General features: G+C 43.7%; 1 protein-coding gene and 1 non-coding gene across 2 annotated transcripts; both read left to right on the top strand.

The window, feature by feature from the left end:
• The first annotated feature begins 726 nt into the window (after nucleotides 1-726).
• On the top strand, nucleotides 727-24,714 carry LOC125234821 (adenomatous polyposis coli protein-like). The gene is made up of 13 exons (XM_048141231.1): nucleotides 727-999; nucleotides 6,348-7,727; nucleotides 7,918-9,868; nucleotides 10,890-11,061; nucleotides 11,939-12,036; nucleotides 13,051-13,202; nucleotides 14,194-14,311; nucleotides 14,866-15,065; nucleotides 15,977-16,042; nucleotides 16,191-16,270; nucleotides 18,651-18,859; nucleotides 18,919-19,375; nucleotides 19,643-24,714. The coding sequence occupies exons 1-13, from the start codon at nucleotides 754-756 to the stop codon at nucleotides 22,641-22,643; spliced, it is 8,130 nt and encodes a 2,709-aa protein (XP_047997188.1). The 5' UTR covers nucleotides 727-753; the 3' UTR covers nucleotides 22,644-24,714.
• A 390-nt stretch (nucleotides 24,715-25,104) lies between these two features.
• LOC125242437 lies at nucleotides 25,105-25,297 on the top strand. Its single transcript, XR_007178877.1, has one exon. It is a non-coding gene; the product is annotated as a U2 spliceosomal RNA (small nuclear RNA).
• Nucleotides 25,298-27,134: the final 1,837 nt, after the last annotated feature.

The raw sequence follows: 27,134 nt of genomic DNA on the forward strand, positions 1-27,134 counted from the left end.
TCGAGATTTATAGTGACCAGACCATGATTATCGCGAGATTATCTCGCCAGTCGCCGCGACATAGACTATATGTCCTTATGTCATTAATACATGGGATCTATGTCGCGGCGAGATACTGTTGCGTCACGTGCTAGCCCTGCTGGTGTGTCTTATTTGAATTCATCAGATAAATAGATATATTCAGATTTTGTTGACATTGGTATTTTGGCAACCTCACAGCGATAACGCAAAATTACCTAAGGATTCTTAATAAACTAAACGCGTGTACAGATCCTGATCTCTGTGGACTGTATGATGCACAGTAGTGTCTCGAAATCCGTAACCACAATAACAGTTTAGATACAGCTTGAACTCACAAACCGGGTCAGGGGACCGCAGCCGCGGAATCTAAGCGTACCTCGTAACACTAAATGTATCGTAAAGCGATCGTTACCCTGCTTCTGGAATAGCTCACTAAGATGTCATGTCACTGTAAGTTTTGAATGGATATGACGTATGTCGTTGATTTCTCTTTAGAAATCGGATCACAAAAATGTGGAAGCTGTGGGGAGAGCTATAATAAGTCAAATTAATTGTATACATTATTTCGAAGTAGACAGTAAGAGCCTAATACAGTTTAAGAAGTAGGTAATCTTACAAGAGTTTTTATAAAACATAACATGACAAACGTAATATCGGTACCTAACGCCAATACCCAACCAAAAACTTACCAACCAACCTTTCTAGAAATCAAATGAAATAAAAAACGCCAAAATGAACCGCGATTACTACAAAGTGTCGTACACGAGTAACCGCATGCCGACCATCTCCGACGATGTGCTCGACAATGTTGTGGACACAGAATTCAACGCGAATCAGTTCAAGCTGTTCGACGACTTCACGACGGACCTGAGGATCAACTTCAACTCTAGCAGCTTCAGGAGACGAGGCGATCCTAATGATTCGGGCGTCGATATGGAAAATGGGAATCCGATGGATGACTCCAATGATACAGACTTGGTAAGTTCTTGCAGATTCTTGTTGCATGCATACTCAAGGACTAACTGACTGTGCCCTGCGTCCAGGAAATACCATACCCGATGGATGACGCTAATGATACCGATTTAGTAAGTTTTTGCACGATTCATAAATGGACCCAGGCATCCAAAATCAGGTAAGTACCCATGGCATAGTCCGTTGGCTCGTTTGGTGAACGACATTCGAAAAACTGTGGGGCACTTCTGGATGAGATTAGCCAGGAAGGGAGGCCTATGCTCAGCAGTGAGCGATTAATGGCTGAAATGATGATGATGATGAGATACTTCGTACAGAAAGAAAGCATTTTTTTATCTATGTAAGCTTCCGAAACTTCAGAGAGACTGGACTGGAGCCTAGTTTTTAGGCTATTTATGTCTAAAACTTTTCCAGACGGTGTATTTGGGAGTATTGAATTTGTCAGTCTTGATATAACAAATGATCTGGTTTCCGATTATGGTCGCGCGATAAATGATAAAACATCTGGCCGTTCCTATCGCACTTACTAATAGTGCGATAGGGACGGCCTGATATTTTATCGTCTATCGCGCGACCATGCTACCCGTGCTGGACTTTTGGATAACATAGAAAAGATAAATGTGGGTTATCTTACCCTGATAATTTATGACTGTACGTTTGTGGATCCTATGATAATTTTGCTGGAACTTCTTTGGGAAAGATTCCTTACAAAAATTGTGAAATCGAGGCATCGTGGTTACACTTAGTTACAAATATAAGTAGGCAAATGTTACCTAACGTAGGGACTAACAAATTACTGGCCAAATTACCTACATAGCCCATAATAAATTTTGCCCTCCGTGGGTGGGAGCGACAACTTAATTAACGAAGTTGGCAACTAAACCAATCAATACGTTTCAAGGACCTGCTTCAAAATTCCCCTTTTCACAACTTTAAGCGATTCAACTATCCGTTATTGACAGTTGGCATAAATTTAATACTCATGATCAGTTTCTATAAACCTTTGTCACTGTGCCGTGTGGTGCCAGCATCAGAAAATAATAGCATCGCCCCATCTCATCCCATGGGTGTCGTATGAGGCAACTAAGGGAAAGCTGATGGCAGCAGAGCAAACATGCACTTGACCTAGGCTCGCTTATATCCTTCGCGGGGTCCTTGACCAGGAGACCTGTGCACGCCGCCACAATAAAAAAAAATGGACACTTGGTTAGAGCCTAGTTCTGTCAGCGTGAACTCTTAACCTTAATGGCATTAAGTCTCAATAGCGAAGAACCCGCATAAGACAAAAGCTTGACCTCGAATCAATCAGTTCACAATCAACCGGCGCCAGCCATTGTCGACCGGAACGGCCTTTGTCCACGGTATTGTCGCTCATTGTATTCATTATACTGTACCGTACATGGGGCTGCTTGAGAAAAACAATCTTGTACGGTGACAGATTACCAGCGCGTCAGTCGTTATAATTAGAATCGAAAAAGCAAACTGATAGTTGTAGGACTTATGGGCCTTATATATTTCATGAGATTACGTTATTTTCGGTAGTCCTGATTTCTCACGCATGTTTTATAAAAAAAAAATAGTTTTCTGCTGCTGGCGATTGGCAAATTGCTTGACAAATGTTACTCGAGAATATGGACATTGTGAAAATATGTTGCTTGAATATGTAGCACCATTGTAGCACCTTTAAAACAGCAAAGAACGCTTCACAGAAATATGGCAGACAGACAAACAGACACGTCAAACTTATAACACCCCGTCGTTTTTGCGTCGGGGGTTAAAAATAAGTAAGTAGTGATACAAAAAAGAAAATTACCCAGTATTCTGGCGCCTCGCCTAAGCGTTTAGGGGAGATTGATAACTTGGGATTAGTTGGGACGAAGGGTAAACTAAATTGCCTGGGGTCTAGAATTGAGGTCTGGCTAAATTGAGAAGTTTCCACGGACCTAAAACAATCAAAGTTGTGTAGATTGGCGGAAGAAAGGGGTTGATTCAATTGCTTGGATATCATTGGCTGTTGATAGTATAGTGTTTGCGTATTAATTTTATTCTTAAGAGTATGTAGTAGTAGGTAGGTAATACGCATTAAGCATGACGTGGGCTAGGAGGGGAAGCAAGTTGTAAACTAAACAACTGCGTTGGTCTTATGATAGATGGCAGGATAGCAGTGGGTCTGATTCTTAACTCTCCTTTATAAAGACTTAAGAAGTCCACTAGAGCTCGTTTTAGAATTTCTCGATATCACAAACGCTTGTTATACCAACACCAACCTCATACGAATTTCATAAACTTTCCTATCTTTATCTCTTTTCAGTGCATCAGTAGGCAAAACTAATATTAAACAAAGTAATTAAGACTAACAGCATGTGGTCAAACTAATGAAATTATTAATGGCTATACAGTGCTGACCTAAATATGGCATTCCCGGCTAGATGACCGTCGTTTATAGGCATGACGCCACCGCTGAATGTAGCTTTGTTAACGTTTTAACCCTTTTACGCCCCCTTAACCCTTTGACGGCAATTACATGTTATATTCCCACAAACACATGCATTATATAACCCCTTGTGTAAAATAACTTTTACCATAACAATTTGCATAGAAGAAGATGCATACAGTCGAATCATCATCATCCTCCTTGCGTTATCCCGGCATTTGCCACGGCTCATGGGAGCCTGGGGTCCGCTTTGATAACTAATCCCAAGATTTGGCGTAGGCACTAGCTTTTACGAAAGCGACTGCCATCTGACCTTCCAACCCGAAGGGTAACTAGGCCTTATTGGAATTAGTCCGGTTTCCTCACGATATTTTCCTTCACCGAAAATGCATACAGTCGAATACAAAAGTAAATATTTATCATGCATTTTTATGGTTTACCTACGTTATGTTTACAGTACCCATTTCCGTTAAAAAAAATTAACATGCACTTTAACGCTGTGATCATTGAGGTTTAGTCCCATTATTTGTGAAGACCTTAGCTGCTATTATATATATCTAAGCTGTATTTTGTAATAAGAGTTTTGAATGATTCACGGTTATTTTTGATATTTCGACGCAGTTGCATGCATCATGATCACGGAAAACTGACGAAGGCGGGTGGATCAAAAAGGTAATCACGGTCTATATCCCGGTCAATATAAGTCTGTATTTTGTTTATTATTTCTCTACTGGCGTAAACTCCCAAAAAAAAACAGATTAGTCATACTCGAAAGGTTCATTTCATTATTATCTGATGCTGTAACGTTTGCCGCTAAAAATACTTAATCAGAGAATTCATCAAGCGCGCAGCTCTCGCGTTACATTTTAATTTATTGTCCTCCAGTGGGAACTCATTTGTTCAACTTGTGACGTCACTGCGGTTTATGCGTCATGTCACATATGGTGAGGAATGTCTGATGTCGTTTCGAACAAAAAACAATACTAATTTACATAGAGCTGTGTGACAATTAGGGTTGAAATTATGTAAGTGTATTGGTAATTGGACTGACAAGTCGATCGGTTGTTAGTTTTGATATGAATTATGCTAGGATCGTGCTGATTATTCCATACGATAGTATATTGATAGTTCTATAAGTTCTCTTAAAAGTGTTTTTTGATAATCGATACCGTTCTCAGGATATGTTTGTATTTAGAAATAAACCATTTTTATTTTTTATTACATTTGCCCTAAATTTCAAAAAATAATTTCTCGTTAACTAGTCATATTTGACATTCGGGAATTTTAGTCGTAGCATTGTTTTGGTCTAGGCTACCGGTTTTTACAATAAAAAGACCATGGTCAAAAATGAGGTCTGATCCCACACTGTGCGGCAGGAAGACACCACAAGATCGTGATGATTAGATAATCATGTATATGACTTAGGGTCGGTTGCATCAAACCGTCTGTCAACGCTGAAGCATTCGTAAAATTTTATTGTATGGAAAGTTCCATTGACGTATGCTGCGTGACGATGATGTGTCTGTCAAATGTGGTTGATGCAACTGGCCCTTACTCTCGCTGTCAGATATGTTTGATAATATCCTATTGTAATACTCCTTTTTTCCAGTAGTTTATTTGTTTTCCGATCTATTTATAATAAACTATCAGTCTTCGCCCCTACAGTTCATGTGCGCTCGAGTTACCGCATGTGACGTGACGTGGAATAGAACAGGAAATGGTGTATTTTTGTCCTTCGGTCCTTATTAGTTATTTGAGTCGACAGTTACTGTTGTTGTATTTGACACACGTTTCTATACCCGTTACATATTTAGTCGTCATAGCTGACCAAAATTATAATTTTGATTTGATAGTACTTAATGCTTCAGGCAAATAAGCATGTAACGGTATATTCATTCTAAGAATCATAACTGGTAACGATATATTAGCTTTTGCTTTATCGATGTGCATTTTCAGAATTTGGGTCCCCCCCAATTAGCGTAAGTTGTTAACGAAAATTAACTCGCTATCAGTTTTGTGACGACAATTAAGCATAATAAATTTACTTTTCTCAAACATGCAATGAAATATTGTCTTTACGTTCCTTAAAACTGTGCTGGGAAGTATCGCTTTTTGGGCGCAACAACTCGAGAGTGACTGTAAAGGGATTTCATATTATTTTTTAGGCCTAGGCCTGCAAAGTAACTTTTTTTTATAAAATATTGTCCTTTAGAGCATTTTTTATTTTATTTCATTGTATGTTTGAGAAAAGCACTATACATGCCTCGGCGTGAAAACGGATTCCCGGCCTCGTATCCCTATCCGGCCGGAAATCCTCATTTTCCCGGCCTCTGATGTAATGTACTATTTTTCACATTCTGAATGTAGATTATCGCTTATAGTTTATGTAATTAACAAAAACTTTTTTTTTTTAAATTTCATGCCTAATTATCGTCACAAAACTGACAGTCAGTTAATTTTTGTTAACAACTTACGCTAATTGGGGGGTCCCAAATTCTCAAAACGCCCCGATACTATTTTTTTCTTATTTCCTTAACATCGTCACATTTCTTACGCTCCCTCATACCGACTTTGAATGTAGAAAGAAAGTTCTAACAAGTAAATATTTACGTTTGCCCACCTAAACAGAAGTCATATAATACGGTTGTAAAATTTAAATTGCGTGTAAACGGCGGCATTTTAATGTATAGTAATAAAAATAGCAGTGGCCTACACACGGGCGCGTACGGCCAACCTTGACCGGTAGTTTAAGCTTTAAGCCGGTTGCCATGCCACCTTCACCCATTTCACCTTATAAGGTGCACTTTTGGCACTGTCCAACCGGCTTTCCTTGTGTCTCCCCCATTTACTGGCTTAAGCATTTAGTGGGGCGGCATGTTCTTGATACACTTTTTAACAGTTCATTTTTACTTTGTTACAGTTGGAGAACGAAGTGATGGTAGATCCCTGGAGCAGCATGGACTCTTCAAATTCGCCGTTAACTGACTCCGTACCATCCGCCAGCGATGACTGCACCCCGTCCACCTCCAGCGAGCCCCCGCGCGGCTCGCAGGAGCCCTCGCCGCTGTCCCCCGCGCGCCGCCCCCTCGGCTCCACCCACCGCACACTCCCTCAGACCCTACCCCCCAAACCGGACAAAGCGCGCTCGCGGGACCTCACGCTAGCCCTGGACCCCGACCCACTCCCGCGCCGGCCGCACTTCTTAGACGAAGATTACCAGAACCCCTCTAAGTCAAACATCGAATGTCGCATCCCCAAACCACACTTCCTCGACCACTCGCCGTCGCCAGACGAATTCGACGAGCGCAGCGACATCACCAACCCCAACTTCCTCGACGATGAAGCCGAGGACGACCAAACGCAAAAGAAAGCCGGCGCCCTCCCCAAGAAAACTACAAAGCCTTCCACATATTTACCTCAAGAGGAACGACCGCACAGGACTAGTTATCGAAGTACGCTACATTACGGATTAGAAAGTGAGGCGAGATCTAGTGAAAGAGACAAAAGAGCCTCACAGCTGTACAGAGGCACTTGGCCCGGCGAGCGGGACATATGGACCGGCCACGATGCCTCCAGCGTTCGGAGCTTCTCCAGCAACGGCTCGGCCGACGGCCACCGGCCCTGTTCCAACTTAGACAACAAAATGGACTGCGTCATTTCACTCATCTCCCTTCTTAGCTTATCACCAGAAAACAACGCCGATCTAAGCGGACCTTTACTAGAAATGAGCAGATCAGTGGAAAGCTGCATCGCAATGAGACAAGCGGGCTGCATACCCCTCCTAGTGCAACTGATCCACTCCAAAGTACCCAGAGAGACGAGGGACCGCGCCGCAAAGGCGCTTCGAAACATCATCCACACGCAAACCGACGACAAAGCCGGCAGACGAGAAGCGAGAGTCTGGAGGCTACTCGAACAAGTTAGAGAATACTGCTACATCTTAGAAGACGTTGTAGAAAACAGGAGAGAAGGGAAGGAAGTCATCGAAGACGATGGCAACAAACATCCGAGTCAAAGCGTGGCTGCGTTGATGAAGCTGTCGTTTGACGAGGAGCATAGGCACGTCGTGTGTCAACTGGGTGGTCTCCAAGCTCTTGCGGCGCTAGTGAGCGGCGACCAGGCGGCCCACGGGAGCCGGACGGACGACAACACGTGCTTGACGATGCGGAAGTACGCCGGCATGACACTGACCAACCTGACGTTCGGCGACGGCAACAACAAGTCGTTGCTGTGCTCGTTCAAGGACTTCATGCTGGCGTTGGTGGAACAACTGGAGTCACCCAATGATGATATGAGACAGGTAATATATTCATTTATACACTTTAGGTATGTTTATAATGAAGTAGGCGTTGAAAAACATAAATGTCATCATGTTCAATTGAGTAATTTAATTATTAAAATTATATGCAATTTATGACTTCTCCATGCATATAGGCACTTATTTGTTTATTTATCCGTTCTTTAAAGTTTATATTTGTTCCTTCTGACAGGTAACCGCTGCCGTGCTACGAAACTTATCATGGAGAGCGGACACTAGTAGCAAGCAGGTCCTACGTGAAGTCGGAGCCGTGAAGGGCCTCACCAAAGCGGCCATGACGTGCCAAAAGGAGGCGACCCTCAAATCCGTACTATCCGCCCTTTGGAACCTCACGGCCCATTGTTCCATGAACAAGGTCGCGCTGTGCTCCGTAGACGGAGCTTTAGGGTTCCTCGTGGACATGCTCAGCTACGACTCTCCGACCAAAACCCTCGCCATCGTAGAGAACGCCGGCGGCATCATGCGGAACGTCTCCAGCCACATCGCCGTCCGCGAAGATTACAGGCAAATTCTCCGCGAGAGAAATTGTTTGAGTGTCTTACTGCAGCACCTCAAGTCCCCCAGCCTCACCGTCGTGAGCAACTCCTGCGGCACGCTGTGGAACCTGTCCGCGCGCTGCCCGCTCGACCAGCAGTTCCTGTGGGACCACGGAGCCGTGCCCATGCTCCGCAGCCTCATCCACTCCAAGCACAAGATGATCGCCATGGGCTCCGGCGCGGCCCTCAAGAACCTCCTCAACTCCAAACCTGGAAAGACACACATCATCTCGCTTGACAGCACAGCGAGAACTATGAATCTGCCCGCTCTTCCTACACTAGGCGCCAGGAAACAGAAGGCTCTAGAACAGGAGTTAGACCAGAACTTAGCGGAGACGTGTGACAACATCGAACCGGCCACCTCCCCTACTACCAGCAATAGGGATGAGAAGAATCTCTTCACGGCCACCGAGCGGCAGATCGCCATGAACCTAAATAGAATGTCCTCGAGCTCGCCTTTAATGGGAGCTCTGACTTCACAAATATCTCTCAGCCACAGCGCGCATCTAGCAAGCTACCTAAGCTGCAGTAACACATTGCTAAAAGGTGCTTTAGTCACTCGATCAACCACAGGCAGCTCTAGTAACGTCAATCGCTCCGACAGCAAGGACTCCGTGACAAGTGCTCAATCCGACACAGTTTTCGAAAGAGTCATGCGCACAGGAAAAGTCCCCGTACCTACACCTAGAAACAAAGACTTGATGAAGAATGAGACAAGTGGCGAAGCGTTTAAAATGGCCTCTAAACCTTTAGCCAAAGACGGTTTCCTGCGATACCCAACGCAACCCCCGATACCACCACCGAGAACCACCGACATGAGAACTAACTACACAGAATCTGGTTACGACGTCGACCAGGACTCTTGCGACCAGCCTATAGACTTCAGCAGAAAATATTCGGAAACCAAAACCAACGAGCCGGACCCGTCTTTAGCCGAAGGCAAACCCAAACCTACCAAAAAATACAAGAAAGACAGTACGAGCACCTTCGGAGATTACCAAGAGACCGATTTAGACCAGCCGACGGACTATTCACTTCGCTACGCTGAGCACCAATCGGAAAATGGTTCAGACATCTCCGAGCCTGCTGGCCCGTCCGTTCACGAGGACACTCTCAAACACTTCGCCACTGAAGGCACTCCGTACGAAACCCCCATCATTTTCTCCACCGCCACCTCCATGTCTGACTTAAGAGTCATAGGCAAAGACGGCAAACCAAAATCCACTCCAAGCGTTAAAGAAAACCCTGAAGTCATGACGCATTCGGACGAAAAGGACACTTGTTCCATAGAAGATCCTCCGAGACACGACAACGACAGAGCGATAATTACTCCTCAAAATCCCGAGCCAATTCCTGAGAAGCGAAGTGTGTTTGACACGAAGTTCAGTTCAGGGATGATAAGTCCAGAGAAGCCAGTGAACTATTGCGACGAGGGTACTCCCGGGTACTTCTCTCGAGTCAGTTCGTTGAGTAGTTTAGGAGAACCTACGGAGGAAGACAGTTTGGCGAAGAAGAACGCGATGGCTACTATTAACGTTGAGCCGGGTGTTCAGGACCTAAACGCCAGCTCTTCAAAGGATAAAGAAGGTAAGAATTCAGTCTATTTTAATAGATTAATTTTCTGAATATCCTCAATATTATAGACTTGTAGAATGTATTAAGTAGTTGGCCTAACAAAATGTAGAACATCTCTAAAACGTATTCCTGCTGAAAATGCTTACTTCACAGTTCCATTCATTCCATGACCGTTGCAAACAAACATGCCCTTAGCTAGCCTATAGAGTAAGACACGCATCAAAGCCAGCCTGGACTAAACACAGTCAGGCACTGGTCCCACGATAAGCAATGAGCTATCGGTTATAAAAACGAACAAAAGATTGCTCCCATGTAAATACGTAGTAAAAGAGACGGAAGCGACTAGATATATTTTGCTCGGTTCTATCGCCGATAGATCATCGCTTACTCGGTTTTGGTGGGACCAGTGCCTAAGGCACAAATCTTGATGTGTATCGTGTATATTGATTTATGAGCATTTCTTTTTTTTTGCCACTTTTATGAAATGTGATATTTTTGAAAAAAAAAATGCTATTTCTACTTAGAATTACTAGCTTTTTCAATCCTAGTAGTTAAAAAAATTGTCCCATACGATTTTTTCTTATTTTGTTACCATTTTCCGTACATATTGTATAGAGTAACAAAAGAGGAAAGTAACAAATATGTATGAAAATTATGGGACATTTTTTGTCTCCCAGTCAGATTGAAAGTACTCGTGATTCTGAGTACAATTTTAAAAAAATTCGAATCTAAAACAATCAAAATGCAAAAAAATGCCTAAAAAAGAAAACTTTCATTAAACTAACACGATCTTCAACTCATATAATTAAATTAAAACGGGACTTGATCGCGTAAAATTTACGTTTATATTTAACCCGTCGCTACGGACATGACATTACGTCCGTGGTCACGGGTAGACTGGCTGGGAGTTGTATCAACATCTTCTAGCTGTACGAGTTTTTCGAAACAAGTTTTACGCGATTAAGTCCCGTTTTAATTTAATAATATGTATCTAATCTGTGTGATTTATTTGCTTCAACTCACTTTTTTTCAGGCTCAAAAGCGGTGACATTCGCAACAGATCCAGTGGCAGTGAGCTCACAGCCGTCCACGCCAGGGCGCTTCGTAGAAGACACCCCGCTGATGTTCTCTCGCTCGTCCTCTCTGGGCTCGCTGCCTGAGGCCGACGAGCAGCAGGACCAGGGTTCAGTGCTGTCTGAAGTCAGGTGGGTCACACTTAAATCTGATATTGGAAAAATAAATGTTTTACTTACCTTAAGAAACTTGAAATACCTCCTTACGACTCAACAAGCAACTTTTATTTACATTCTGACAAGATTCCTATCCGCGATTATTGAAAATCAGTTCGAATCGCTATCATTGATCGCGATTTTTCCCATTCCTTCTCAAACGATTAAACAACATTTGTGGCCCATTATACTAACACTAAACATCCTGTAGGAATATTTTAACAGACACCAAAGTCGCAAGTTTTATAAATAACTAGCTTTTGCCCGTGGCTTCGCTCGCGTTAAATTCGAAAATTGCTGAACACCCCCCATTTTAGGGAAGCGGGGGATTAGAAAGAGATAAAAAGTAGCCTATGCCACTCTCCATCCCTTCGACTATCTCCACTAAAAAAATCAAGTCAATTCGTCGCTCCGTTTAAGCCGTGAAAGACGGACAAACAAACAGACACACACACTTTCCCATTTATAATATTAGTATGGATTTGCCAGTTCAAACAATTGATCAACCAACTCTTTACTCTTTGCCGGGAGAGAATTATAAGCTTCTTTGGCCATTTCGGCAGTGGAGACGAGATACCCACGCCTGATAGCCTTGAGGAAGGCGTTGATCGTCAACACCAGTGGAGGGCCATCGTAAAAGAGAAGACGGATTACCCACGCGCTGGTTCGTAAAGCACAATCGTTTGAAGGTCACACGCGTTGGGCTCCAGGGATCCTTTAGAAAGGCAAAAGATCGGCCACTTTTGGAGAGCACTGCAACGTACAGCGACTTATGGTGGTCACGACCCTCAGTCATGTGGTTTCGACGAAGAAGAAGAAGAATAGTTGACACTTAATTTGTGTATTGTTACAGCCGGCTGACGTCGGGCTGCATCTCGCCGAGCGAGATTCCGGACTCGCCCGGCGCGCCCGCCTCGCCGCGCTGCGCAGACCCTGTCACACCCCCACCAGGTAAACCTTACTTCCTCCTACCGATATCCTTCTATATTATAATGTTTGTATTTGTTCAGTAACGTAAAGCAAAGTTTAATCATTGTTAACTGTGTACATAAGATGGTATGATATACAGGAAATACAATATCAACAGTTGCCCATTTCGAGCATACAGTCGAGTTCATAAGTATGTGTACATTTCTTCACCTTAACTCGAAACAAGGCGAAAAAATATACACATATTTATGAACTCGACTGTACAATTTCTTAATACTGAATATATTAGCTTACTGGCTAACTTATAATTATTAACCTGGATATTTCAGAAAAAACTCATTAGTCAACTTATATAAACTCTTGCTTGCAAATCTAAAAAAACGTTTGAATGTCCCGAAAATTATTTTCTTATTTTTTGGTAAAAACATGCGCCACGAGATATACATTCCACAATTAGACACAAAATTGAAACAACACAGAAGAGAATGGAGAGAAGTCTAAGTAGGCTTAAAATTAAAGGATAGAGTTAGGAATGGAGTTATCAGGAGAAAAACAAATATTACATCAGATGCCTTAACATTCTCACTCGAAAGGAAGTGGAAATGGGCAGGACACGTTGCCAGATGGACCATACGAGCTGTAAAGTGGCCTGGGCCACTGGGCTCAAGAGGCAGAGGCCGTCCACGTGGGGAATGGTCGGACGAATTAGTGGCAACGGCAGGTCAAAAATAGACAGAGACAGCTCAAGACAGAGAGGAGTGGAATTCCTTGGGGGAGGCTTTTACCCGAAAGGGGCCCACATATTAATTTTAAGTTAATTTTATTTTATTCTTATCGCTAATTGTTTCTCATTCATGTTTTAAGTATGTGTGGAACAAATAAAGCTTTTTTTATTTATTTTAATTACACTCGTTCGTAAATTCTTATTTATCTCGTTTACACAATGTTTTACAATTTTAAAATGTTAAAGACATAGTTTTTTCTGGAGAAATAAATATTTGAATCGTATGTTCACATAACGTTATCTGTCCACAGTTTGCGAGCCTGAGCTAGACACGCGCGACTGCCGCGAAGTGTCCGTGTTCGAGGAGCGAACTTCGCAGTTCATGGTCGAAAATACTCCAGCTCAATGCTCGCCGCCGAACCTCAGCAGTTTGAGCAGCCTCACCATTGAGGAAGACATCAAGGTGAGATATATTTTTTTTAATATTATAAATGGGCTTACTCTTGGCCACAGACTAGCCAAAGGCAAGACGTGGCCTACGATGGAGTGAGCTCACCCAAAAGATGCCTGTTCACTCTTGGGTGCCGGGAGTATTATTGGAAACAATATTCTTTTTAAACCTGCTAATTTCTATATTTAAAAATACACACTTTCAGATTTTTTTTTTTTTTGAGAACTCGACTCAGAAACTCTCGTGCTTAACCCGACATTTACCACTATTGAGGATAAATAAATCATAGCTGGAAAAAATTATCAAAATTGTGCCGAGTAGGTCGAGCCGAGTCATTGAAAGATTTTCTGGCAAGACTATATTATAATTAACGGCTTATTCTGACAATAATCCCAAGATTGGTACGAGCCGACCAATGAGATTTTCTGAACTTATGTGCGAAATGTCATTTGATATTTGCCAGTCGCTTTTCGGTGAAGGAAAACATCTTGAGGAAACCGGACGAATTCCAATAAGGCCTAGTTACCATTCGGGTTGGAAGGTCAGATGGCAGTCTTAGTGCCTAAGCCCTTGGGATTAGTTGTTGCATTTATGTTATCTTAATGTTTATGGGTACTCAAATGTTAACGTTGATGATGATGATATCCTTTTATCCCTCATCAGGGAATCTTAACTGACTGTTAACCTTTAGAAATATTATTTGATTTCTTGACTCCACAGTCAAACTTATACCATAGTTTTGTGGAGCACTGTATATTTATGCTATAGATACCTGTAATTGTAATAATTAAATAAATAAATAACGAAAAGCGACTGGCAAATATCAAATGACATTTCGCACATAAGTTCCGAAAAACTCATTGGTACGAGCCGGGGTTCGAACTCGCGACCTCCGGATTAAAAGTCGCACGCTCTTACCGCTGGGCCACCGGCGCTTTTTTTTTTTGTTGGTCCTAATTCCTTACTAAACAAATATTATAATAACAAAAATTATTATTTTCAGCCATCGCAGTTAAGCTTAAAGTTATCCAAGGAAGACATGGACACCAAAAACGATGGAATCGACAGGTCACCTGCACCGCAGCCTCTCCCAGTGAGGACAATCAGTGAACCACTTCGAGGTTCGTATCAAACAAACTGCGGTTGTGCAAGTTTCGTAAACAATTTGACTTTAATTACCATGCAATATTGTTGTCCCTGAAGTTTTAAAGTGATCACTAGTGTTTATATGAGGTCCGTATAAACTTTCCTCGACTTCGCATCGACACCCCCATAGGCCTTTCTTGTTGCAGTTTACAAACAAATTAAAATTTTGAAAAAACCCCCGACCGCGACATAGTAGACCGATTTTCATGAAACATGGCTAAGAACACTCCAACTCAGCTTTCAGACAAAAAAAAAACGAAATCGAAATCGGTTCATCCGTTCGAGAGCTACGATGCCACGGACTGACACACACACACACACAGACAGACAGACAGACAAACAAACAGGCACACACGCTGATAAATACGTCAAACTTATAACACTCCGTCGTTTTTGCGTCGGGGGTTATAAAATCAGTGTGGTTAGATTTCAACATAGTGTTTGGTCAACTGTTTCATAATTCTTTTTTAAAAATATCCCTCAAAACAGCAACAATCACAAGTCTACTAAAATAAACCTCTCTTTCCAGGAACTCAAACCCCCGGCGACACCTGCCAAGTGTACTTCACTGAGGACACGCCAGCCATTCTGTCTAAAGCGGGCAGCAACTCCAACCTGTCCGTGCTGTCCATCGAGTCCACTCCGCAACAACACCATGACACCTCTGACAGCAGCAACCTTAGCGACGCACATCTTCTAGAAGACTGCATACAGAAGGGCATCGCCACCGTACGTACCCACTGTTCTGCACACGCGACACCAGCCATCCTGTCCGTGTTGTCCATCGAGTCCACTCCCCAACAACACCATGATACTTCCGACAGCAGCAACCTCAGCGATGCGCACCTGTTAGAAGACTGCATACAGAAGGGCATCGCCACCGTACGTACCCACTGTCCTGCACACGCGACACCAGCCATCCTGTCCGTGTTGTCCATCGAGTCCACTCCCCAACAACACCATGATACTTCCGACAGCAGCAACCTCAGCGATGCGCACCTGTTAGAAGACTGCATACAGAAGGGCATCGCCACCGTACGTACCCACTGTCCTGCACACGCGACACCAGCCATCCTGTCCGTGTTGTCCATCGAGTCCACTCCCCAACAACACCATGATACTTCCGACAGCAGCAACCTCAGCGATGCGCACCTGTTAGAAGACTGCATACAGAAGGGCATCGCCACCGTACGTACCCACTGTCCTGCACACGCGACACCAGCCATCCTGTCCGTGCTGTCCATCGAGTCCACTCCCCAACAACAGTATGATACTTCCGACAACAGCAACCTCAGCGATGCGCACCTGTTAGAAGACTGCATACAGAAGGGCATCGCCACCGTACGTATCCATTGTCCTGCATACACGACACCAGTAACTGTGCGTATCCCATTGTTCTTCACCGAGGAGACGCTAGTCTTGTCTTCTGTCGCACATACATAGATTAATAACGCTTAATGCTGTCAATTGCTGGTGCCATCCTTATTTGTCAAAAGTATCAAACATTTTTGTTTTTTTTTTTTTCGAAAAAAAATCGTGTATGAAATTGGCATGAAAGCATAATAAACTTTTTTATCAAAGTAATGTATATGTAATAGTGAAAGTTCATTCAATAATTTATATAATTATTTGTTTTGCAGGCGGTGAAAAACAAGCCGTTGTCAGACTTATCCTCAGTCAACTATTCAGACCGCGATAATGTATATGTGAGTATTTCGTTCGTCCTATTTACATTTTTTTTATATTTTTTTAATATTGTTACCACCTACAAATGAATCGGTTCGGAGGTGTATTTGTGACATATTGAATTAATAGATAAATTATTCATAATTACATAATTTTTGTGTCTCGCAGAGATCTCTGCCGCCGTATCTCCGGGCGTCGACGGAAACCGTGAAGATGTCGCACGAACACGAAAGAAACGTTCGAGTCAGGTGAGTTTTCGTGTGTTTTGACGCTTTAGGTAATTAGACTTATATTGACCGGGATATAGACCGTGATTACCTTTTTGATTTTTGTCGAGCTCCCGATATTTCGACGCAGTTGCATGCATCATGATCACGGAAAACTGACGAAGGCGGGTGGATGTTAAAGTTGTATAGACAGCGCGCGATCTACCCTCCTTCGCGCGCGTCGGCTGCGTTCACTTTCAGCGTTACCACTGGTCGCGTAATTCCGACTAAGGTAGGCGATTAAGGTAATTTCGACGGAACGCCACTACATACCGAGATTGGTAAGAGAAGCCATTGAGATTCACAAATATAAAAATTTCAATCGTGAGGATGGCTTCAAACTATCTAATGTATGGAATCCAGTGATTTGTTTGTGTAAAAAACCGGTGAAGTCAGAATTGAACAAACGTAGTGACACTGTGAGTGTAGTGTGTTTGGACAGACCATCGAGTGTGAACGCGACCAGTGGTAACGCTGAAAGTGAACGCAGCCGACGCGCGCGAAGGAGGGTAGATCGCGCGCTGTCTATACAACTTTAACATCCACCCGCCTTCGTCAGTTTTCCGTGATCATGATGCATGCAACTGCGTCGAAATATCGGGAGCTCGACAAAAATCAAAAAGGTAATCACGGTCTATATCCCGGTCAATATAAGTCTAATGAAAATAACCGTGAATCATTCAAAGCTTTAGGTAATGTTTTTCATTATCATCATATCAGCCGAAAGATGTCCACTGCTGGACCTATGTCCAGATGTGTGGGCCTATACCTACCCCAAAGACTGCTACAATGACCTGTTCTGCTCCATCCGCGTTTAGCGGACTCCTGCGACCTTCACCAGGTCATGAGTCCACCTTGTGGGGGGCCTACCCACGCTTCGTCTTCCGGTATGCGGTCGTCACTCGAGAACCTTTCCGACCCAACGGTCATCGGTTTTACGTGCAATGTGCCCTGCCCACTGTCAGTTAAGTTTAGTGATTCGGAGGGTTACGTCGGTTATTTTAGGTGTGTTGCGGATGGTTTCATCTCTGATGCGATCTCGCAGTGATTCCTAGCATAGCTTTCTCCATTGTCTTTTGGGTGACTTTGAGCTTTTTTATGAGGCTCATTGTAAGCGACCACTTTTCGGTATCGTGTGTCATCACTGGCAACACACACCGATCAATTATTTTCGTCTTCAGACACTGCGGAATATTGGACGAAAAGACGCATCGTAGCTTCCCGAACGCTGCCCAACCGAGTCGGATTTGACGATTAACCTCTTTCTCGAAGTCGGATCAACCTAATTGGAAAACTCGTTCTAATGTTTTTAAGTACATAGTAATATGACGGTTTTAGAATATGATTAATGAATTTGTAGGAATGTACATTGAAAGTCGTGTTGAATTGCAGCAGCAGCTCGGAGTCGTCCCCGCCGGCGCCGCCGCTGCCGCCCAAGGACTCGTGCCCCCGCGCGCCGCCGCGCCCCCCGCGCGCGCTCCCTCCGCCCCCCGCGCTCCCCGCGCCCCCCGCGCCCCCCGCAGGTACACGCGCACACGCGGCATCGGCTGCCGAGCCCTCGCCGCCGCCCGACGCCCGCTATACTTGCCCGAGAACACGAACACTTTCTATTTTTCTAAAATTAATACCCGATAAAATCGATGGCCGAACGGTCCAGAAAATCGAACCCGGGTCTTCGACTATCGCGGCTGACGTACTCTCTTCGACCGCTAATAAAACAAAATAAATGGGTTTGTTTCCTACTTGAAACCTCTTATCGTATTTAGAAGTAGTATTTTTTTAAAGAACAGTAAAAAGGTGAATTTATTCGTTTAATTGATTTCTTCCAGTTAACTTCTGAATCTATTAAACTTAGCTCTTTACAATCTGTTTTAAAGCATCCCTCCCTATTTTAATGATTCTTTGTCTTGTCAATTATCATTGAAAACTAAAAAGTCCCCACGGTTAATATAGCTTCTGTCTAAATATTTGAACGGCGTGGTAGGGGGGGTACTGAAAATCGTACAACATACTTGTACTCTGTCAATCACAATCTCAATTTACACTAAAACATAATTCACCAATGGTATAACTATAGCGACACTTCAAATACCTACGTGATAAACTACACATCTCTCTGCATTAATTAAAAAATAATAAATTACATCATTGCAATTAATATTTTACCTCAACGTCTACACTTACTCTCCCCAAAAAGTCCCCTATTTAATCTAATAATCCTCCTGCTTTTACTCCAAATTATACAAGTCATTTACCTAAAACTACCCAACCATATACCAAAATACATCTTATTACATAATATTACTTTTAGAAATATCTACAAAGTAACAAAATGACTGAAAATCGTCTTTTTTATTTCCAGAACGCAAACGCGAAAGCCGGCTGCCGATAAAAACTGCGCGCAACCTCGACAAGCAGCCCGCCGCACGATTCCTCCAGCTCGCTCAGCCTCGACTCGTTCGGCTCCACCGACCGCGAGATCTTCGAGGAGACCGTGCGCGCCGGCCTGCACGCGCGACACGACCAGGCGCGCTCCGTCCAGCGGCGTCCGGACCACGCCAGACACACCAGGCACCACAAGTCCCTAGACAGGAGCGACAAGATCTCCCAACACCGACCCAAACTCAAAGACGACGACTTCGAGAGAAACTTAGCTTCCGGCATCTACAACATCAAAAACAACTCTCGCGTCCGCCGCCTCGACCAGGAATCCCTCACGAGATCCCCGTACTCGTACCACGGAGAATCCTCCTCAATGGCGCACAGATTCCGAGGCCACCATTCTAGGTACTACGACGACGGCCCGCCGAGCTTACCCGCTAGAATCGACGAGCCGCGCCGACAATTAGAAAGAAGTAACTCGTTAAGTTCTCTCAGCAACGACTCCTTCGGATCTACAGATAAGGAGGTCTTCGAGCGCTGCGTACGTATGGGCATGTCGAAAGCTCAGCCGAAGCAGAGAAGCGAAAATTGCGAGTGCGAAGCGACGACCGAACGGAGCGGAGAAGACGCAAGGACAACAAAAGTCAAGGGGCGCTGGACAGAATGGTCGGCGAGGACTCCCTGGACCGCGCGCTGCTGGAGGAGGTGATAGCGCGCGGCGCCGGGGAGGGCAAGCCCTCAAAAAACGTTCCCGCGCCGCCGGCCGCCGGCACCCCGCCCCCCGCCGGCGGCGCAGGACCCCCCGCACACCCGACACGCACGCCTGGCTCTGAGCACCGCCTACCGCCTCCTACACCGAGCTCGCTCCCTCGCTAGACACTTCACACGACCCTCTCGCCTCCACCCTCACCGGCGACAGCATCCACCGCTCCAACGAGTGCCTCGCGCCGCAATCCGCGAATACCACCATTGACTCCGAGGTCCGCGACGAACTCAACCGGTCAACGAGTCCTACGCGGACGTCCTCGACGGCTCCTGGAGCGACGAGCCGAGGAACTACGAGGTGGCGACGCTGACGAGGAAGAAGCTCGAGTACACCGACATTAAATACTCGGATAAGGCCTTTGAAGAATCTAAGCACGATACGTGGAACGACAATACTTGTCCCGACGATGTCACATTCCCGACCATAAGCGGCTCCGTCCATATGGTCTCCTCGATCAGAAGCGAGGTCGCAGACCCGGCCCTCGCGCTGCCGGATCTACTCGAGAAGAGCGAGCCGATGATGTCCACGCGGCCCGACCTCACCAACAAGCTGGACGAGGACACGACCTCCGAGCTGCACATCCCAGAGGATAACCCCCTCAGTGACGTCATGCTGGAGAACATCCCCGAGCCCAGCTACACCTCGCTAGTCGACGACGGCGAACAGAAGTTCGACTCCTTAATGGCGTCCGCTATCGAAAAGGAAGCGGCCAGGTTAGCAGCGCAACTAAAAAGCTCCACTTACGGCATGGAAAACAGTGTGACGTCACTAACCTCGTTAGACCTAGACAATGTCAAACCACCTTCACATTTGGGCAGTCTCCTCTCCTTAAGCGCTTCAGGCCAATGGGACGATACGTCGAAGAAATCCCAAAAATCCCGCAAGAAGTCCCTCCCGGTCGCCATGATGGTTAAGAGAGCGCTCAGCAACTCCATGCACCAAGGCTCCTCTGAACACTTGGACAGCAATCCTGTCAGCTTTCTCGACAATGTCAAACCACCGTCGGAGATGGAGAATTTGGACATGGAGAGCAGCATGATATCTGTCAGCAGCATAGTGTCCGAGGTGGCAGATAGAGAGAAGACTCCCGTAGTCTTTGACTTCAAACAACCAATCCAAGATTTCCCTCTCTGCCACAACTTTAACCTCCTGGATTTGGACAAAGTCAATCCTCCATCGCTGTTTGATGAAATGGCAGAGTCCACAGTAGAAATTGAGCCGACCACGGCGCATCAGCTGCACGATGAAGTTTCCAGCACCTTAAATGTAGTCACGGACATTCCGTCCGGCTCCGAGAACTGCACGCCGCTACCGTCGGACATGAGCAGCGTCGAATCCACTCCAAAGAAAACGAGAGACCCCAAATATCTGACCCCTAAGGAGAAACGAACTGTCGCTAAAGACAGGTATCAGACGTATACTATCATAGACCCACCATCAGAGTCCGACATGATGACAGTCGCGTCTGAAGAGTTCGTCACGTGGACCAAATCAGAAAGCGACAGATCTGACGACTACGTGACTGCTAATTCAGAAGCTAAATCAAAAAGGAAGATGAGTGCGAAACAACGACGGTTAGAGGACAGAGCTAGGTATCAAACGCAAACCGTCAACATACAGAGCATCATACAGGAGACGAAACCAGTCGACCCGCAGATAGAAAGCTTGAAGCAGCGACTAGCCACCAAGAAAACTATGAAACAGAAACGCATGGAGGATGCCGAGAGATTCAGGACTAGAACGCTCAGTGAGGATATCCCTCCGTCCCCAACGTTTGTCACTAAAGACGCCAGCTTTGAGAACGTCGAAACTACCACAGGTTACGACAGTCTGTCTTCTAATGAACTGAACCATCAGCAGATTATGGACGACAGACAAGACGATGTCTTCAGAGAAACGGACAGCGGACACAACGAAGACGACTTCGAATTGAACTCGACTCAAATGCAAACGTACACCAAGAGCTTCAGGAACTATCTCCCCGTCATAGAGAGCCCGTCCGCGGTCGATATCTGCGTCGTCAATAATTTGAAGAACATTGAAATGACCGCGTCCTACCGAAGGGCGCTGCAAAGCGACAAGGTTCAAAACCCGAGCAGCAGCGATTTCGCGAGCTACGAGGGAGACACACATTCTGATAACGATTCTGAGGAAGAAGCCGCTCAAAGACCTAAACCGAAGATCACCAAACCGGAGAGACGAGATGAAAGTCTAGATTCTAACGATTCTCACGAGAAGGAGGAGCCCAAAGCGGTTCGGGGCAGGAAGAAAGCGGCGTACGTGTCTCCCTACAGACGAAGCGTGCCGCCCGCTAAAAAGCCCGCCGCCGCGCCAGCCAAGGCCCCAGTGAAGGCCATCGTACCTCCCAAACCCAGTGCCAAAGCTCCGAGCAAAACTCCTTCGACTTCCAAACCGCCCAGCGCCAATACTTCACCTAAAAAGACTCTTAACAAATCGCCATCCAAAATAGCTCAGAAAGCCGTCGCCATTCCGCTGGTAGCCGGCAAACCTTTGCCTCTAGAACGGCAGGGCACCTTCACTAAAGAAGAAAGCTCAGTGCCCGCTAAAAATGTACCAGTCCCTGTAGCAGAGAAGAAACCGATCGTATCTAGATACGCGAAAACTGCCCCTAAACCGGCTGTGAACAACACGTCTCCGTCTAGGTTGCCGCAGCTCAACCGCTACGCGAAACCTCCTCTAAAGAAAGGCGGCAGCACCGAGAGGCCTGCGCCCAAACCCAAGTCGGCCATGCGCAACTCCGCCTCCAACCACAGCCTGCAGAGCAACGACAGCGCCAAAACTGTCACCCTAGCATCCAGGGGATCGAGACAGGGCAGCACTTCCAGCGTCAACAGCGTACAGTCTTCCAAAATCAACGCTAAAGACGTCGAAAGCAAAATAGCTAGTCTATGGAAAAAGGTCGAGCAGACTAAAAAAGTTATCGCCAAACCCGACAAGCGGGTATGGATCGAGAGCGACAAAACGGAACAGCCGAAACTGATCCGAAGTTCCACCTTCGAGGGCCAGCCCAAGCAGGCGCAAGTGTCCACTGCGCCCAAACAGAAAACTGCAATAGGTATCAAAGTGTCGCAAATTCCCAGTTTGAGGCCGAAGTCTACGCCGCCGAAGGCCACCGCGCCTGTCGCGAAGAAACCGGTGACCGCGCGAGTGTTTGCGAGGAAGCCGGCCAACGGACAAGCCACGTAAAGTGTCAAGTATTTAAAAACTCAGTGAATGATGTTTTTGAGAATAAAGTGCGAATCGGAAGATGTGTGGAAAATATATCGATGAGAGGTGTCACAGTTGTTTCAACTTGGTGTTTTAAATTAAGACACTTTGGAAAGCTCAGTCACTGTAAGCCAAGACTAAGATAACTCTTCTCTTTCATTGATAAGATTGTCAAGCGGCAACGGCCGTTTCCAAAACTGATATGTGTAAAACTTGATGAATGATATTTAAGGAATGTTTGCATATTTATTCAAATTATCGTTTAGGATAATGACAATTATGCAAGATAAATCGATCAATGTTTCACGACACAGCGTCACAAATCGTATGGACTTCTAGTTGATTAAAGTGATGATATTATATAAAAATGTGTTTCTTTAGGTTCGAGTTGAGACTAATGTTTCTTACAACAATATCGGCAATGTTGCCAAGAGTAGCTTAGTCCCTTGACCATGCAATGAAAAATTATATGATATATGTAACCCTTTTATCTTTATAGAATGTTACTTTGATTGCAAGTTTAAAACCTCAGTTTTCATTCTATAGTTTATTTTCTCTATGTATATTTGTTGCATTTATTTGGGATATATCCCTTTCTGACTGCAGTTTAGTTTAAGAAATCCTTTTGAAAGTTGGCGGATGACTAAAGAAATCATGTAATATGAACCTATATACATATACATAATACGAACAGACAGTGAAATCGTGTGCGTAGGTAGGTATGAAATCTAACTATGTTTTATGACAGATTTTCTATCACTTTTAGCGCTTTTTACTTAATCTTTACAGTGTAAGTAATTTAAATTAAGTCTTAATGAAATAACCATAGTTTCTGTTCCTATCTATCCCATATTGAGTTACCTTCCGATTTTTGGTTGAAACATAAGTTTTCTTACTGACTATCGAAGAGTAAGCATTAGCATTTAGCATTCATTTCGATGTAAATATTTCATATTATAACTAGTTAAGGTTACCATAACACAATTTGTATATTTTTCATAATATCATAACTTAAGTAACGTACATTGGAATGTCACGTAGTTTTGCTGTAAAAATGGGGGCAAAAATGGTGTTTGCCTCAATTTTTTACGTCTAGTCAGTTTTAAAGTTATTTGTAAGCTAAGCCTCGAGGTTTCTCTATGGGCAAGATATAGGTTGTTTTTTTCTTTCAATTATTAGTAGAAAATCTTTGTACTTGATGCAAAGGTATTGTCACCATTATTTAAATGAAGCTTAATAATGTCATATTTATACCTACATCGGTAAATGATTTATCGAAGTCGATATAAAATAGTATGGCAGGTAATTGATGTCACGATGGAATATTAAAAATAAAACAGCATACAGGTCACAAATTCAGTAAATTTTAAAATTCTATAACAGAAGATAAAAATGCTATCAATAACGAAACTTGACTGTTACTTCGATAACTGTTTAGATGTATACACTATACTCGTAGTCTCATTTGAAATAGGTAATATGATCATACTGACTTATCTGTTATTTTGACCATTTCTGACCATTGAAGCAGTCAATTATTCTTATTGAATATGGTACCATTTTAAAATTGCTGCATGCAGTCGCATAAGATATATCATAGCGGCCCGAAGTGCTCAAAAATACCTAAACACGAATTTACTCTGACAATAAAGGCGACTCTTGTTCGGATGTTTGTGAGCGCTTTGGTCGCTAAAATATATATAGTGACTGTACCAACATTTTGTAGCAATTTCCGACTCATGACTAGATATAATAAATTTGGCTTTCTTTTACAAAAGGGTCCTTACGCTTCAAATCCAATGTGGACGTTTTCATTTGAAATTCGGACAGAATTTCCTCATTTGGTAGCGTAAGCACCCTTATGGCATGGAAAGCCACGAAGCTTCCCGTGACGTAGTACTGATTCTAAACGTTACATGTATTTAAGGAACATAGTGTAATGTACTCGGTTATCCGCTGTTGTAGCCATTTTTCTGTTACGCCAGTTTAGGTAAATAAAATATAGTCGTAAGGTGCATATTTTGATGGTAATAAATGATATTTACCACAAGTTGTTTGTTTTATTACAAGTATTTTACTTTTAAACCCTATACCAACTTATAGACAGATAAAGTCTAAGAACAAAACGTGAGTACCTACTTGGGAACCATCCAGAAGAATGTACGGTCGTCTAGATGACGCTACTACGCCTTTGTGGGTGGTGAAATTCTTAAGCCGTACCACACGGGCATTTTTAACAAAAAGACTGGTTCTTGTAGATTAAATATTAGACATCCACAGACCTCTCGCACAGATAAATAAAAAGTGGCTCTAGGAGACTACTGTAAAGTTTACACAATGTCTCGCTAGATGTCGCTGTATCGGCGCCATAGTAAGTGTACATCGCGGTGTTAAGATTTTTCCTGGTTCAATGGCGTCTCTCAGTTAACTTTCATTTGTTATCGCTTCTCGGCCTTTTGGCTAAGATCAAAGTGTAGTATCTGTTCTTTTCAGCTTAATATCTGAAAGTTCCCTCACTGAGGGACCAGTATATTAAACTGATTTTTGTAAACCGACGGGATGTTCGGGGCTCGCTCCACTCCCGTCACGGGTCGGCCCGGCATTGCAGTGCCGCCGGGATTGGCCCACATAATATGTTTGAAAGTATATTCGCTTGGAACCTATTAGTTTTACTTAATAATTAATCATTATTCAAAAATAATTTTAATCATGACTTCAAAACTAATCTATTAGGCTTGTGCCGTTTCGTTCGTTGATCGGAGCGCTCCGATCTCGTTCAATCGCTCCCACGAACTAGTTCGCTCTTTTAGGTCTTTTGCTAATTTAGTTCAGCCTAGGCTTGTGCCGTTTCGTTCGTTGATCGGAGCGCTCCGATCTCGTTCAATCGCTCCCACGAACTAGTTCGCTCTTTTAGGTCTTTTGCTCATTTAGTTCAGACAGACCAGTGACCACTGCGGTCGAAAAGATCAGAACGAATGGGACCAAATAGTGTCAAAATGATATGAATAGTCAACAGATAGTAACATTCCGGGCCGAAAGGTTGTAAGTAACCGAAGTTTAATATGAAAACTTGACTTTTTTTTGTTGCTCTGCTAAGTAGCTCTCGCTCTCGGTCGGCGCAGTCACACACACGTTCTTGATCCAAACCGCTCGCGCTCGCCGATCCTATACTGAACTAAATGAGCAAAGACCGATTCTCAGAGCACGGAAAGATTCAGTTCATTTCGGTCATTGATTGGATTTTATTCCTAACAGTTCATAGTTCGTGAACGACACAAGCCTAGTTCAGCCAGACCAGCGACCACTGCGGTCGGAAAGATCAGAACGAATGGGATCGAACCGAATAGTGTCAAAATGATACGATAGTCCACAGATAGTAACATTCCGGGCCCAAAGGTTGTAAGTAACCGAAGTTTAATATGAAAACTTGACATTTTTTTGTTGCTCTGTTAATTAGCTCTCGCTCTCGGTCGGCGCAGTCACACACACTCGTTCTCGATCCAAACCGCTCGCGCTCGCCGATCCTATACTGAACTAAATGAGCAAAGACCGAATCTCAGAGCCTGGAAAGATTCAGTTCATTTCGGTCGTTGATGGGATTTTATTCCTAACATAACAGTTCATAGTTCGTGAACGACACAAGCCTATAATCTATTCATATGTGAAATAATTAATACCTACTTGAAAAGTAAATTAAATTAATTGTTTATTTTTTATACATACATATTAATCAATAGTTTTGTTACCACATTTCAATAAATTATAAAACAAAACAAATTGTTTCCTTTTCGTTTCACGTATCTAGTAGGTATTAATTATTCCACGTATGAATAGCTTACTTTTGAAGTCATTTGTAATCGATTAAATTGAATAATGATTAATTATTACAATAGAAATATTTGAATCATACATATAGGATGTAGCATGACGTCAAATTGATGTCATCGGCATGAAAGTTACGGGCCCTGATAATGTTAGATTTAGTACGATAAATATATGATGACGTATATTTGTGACAAGGCGCCGTGATTGATTTCATTTTAGAATTCATATGATTTAGACTATCGCGAGAGAGCAAAAAATTTAGTATTTAGGGCAAATATTTGCCTCAAGCATTGTGCATTGGAGGCCCCACCTCCATGAACTGAAAAATTAAGCATAATAATCTATGGCCAGGCACTATTGACTATAAACCATAAATAATCGTCCAAGTAACCAGCCAGTATTAATACCCCTAAATACTGAAAAAAGGTAAACAACCTCTAGCAATGCGATATACACAATGTTGTATTACGAGTAGAATAGAATGGGCACGTAAAAAATAACTAATAATACTAATTTAAATAAAAATATTACCCCCATCGTCGTACTTTTTTTCCTCCTGCTGCAAATGTCAAGGATGACATTTTAGGATACATTTTATTAAAAAGAAACCTTATGTTTTCAAAACCATTATGTTCTATTAATTTT

This window comes from Leguminivora glycinivorella, chromosome 2 (genome assembly GCF_023078275.1).
Source record: "Leguminivora glycinivorella isolate SPB_JAAS2020 chromosome 2, LegGlyc_1.1, whole genome shotgun sequence".
NCBI lineage: Eukaryota > Metazoa > Arthropoda > Insecta > Lepidoptera > Tortricidae > Leguminivora > Leguminivora glycinivorella.

Coding starts and splice junctions, on each gene's coding strand:
- LOC125234821 (XM_048141231.1), top strand. CDS start 754: ATGAACCGCGATTACTACAAAGTGTCGTACACGAGTAACCGCATGCCG. Junction 12,037..13,050: donor CCCTGTCACACCCCCACCAG/GTAAACCTTACT, acceptor ATCTGTCCACAG/TTTGCGAGCCTGAGCTAGAC. Junction 14,312..14,865: donor AATCAGTGAACCACTTCGAG/GTTCGTATCAAA, acceptor CTCTCTTTCCAG/GAACTCAAACCCCCGGCGAC.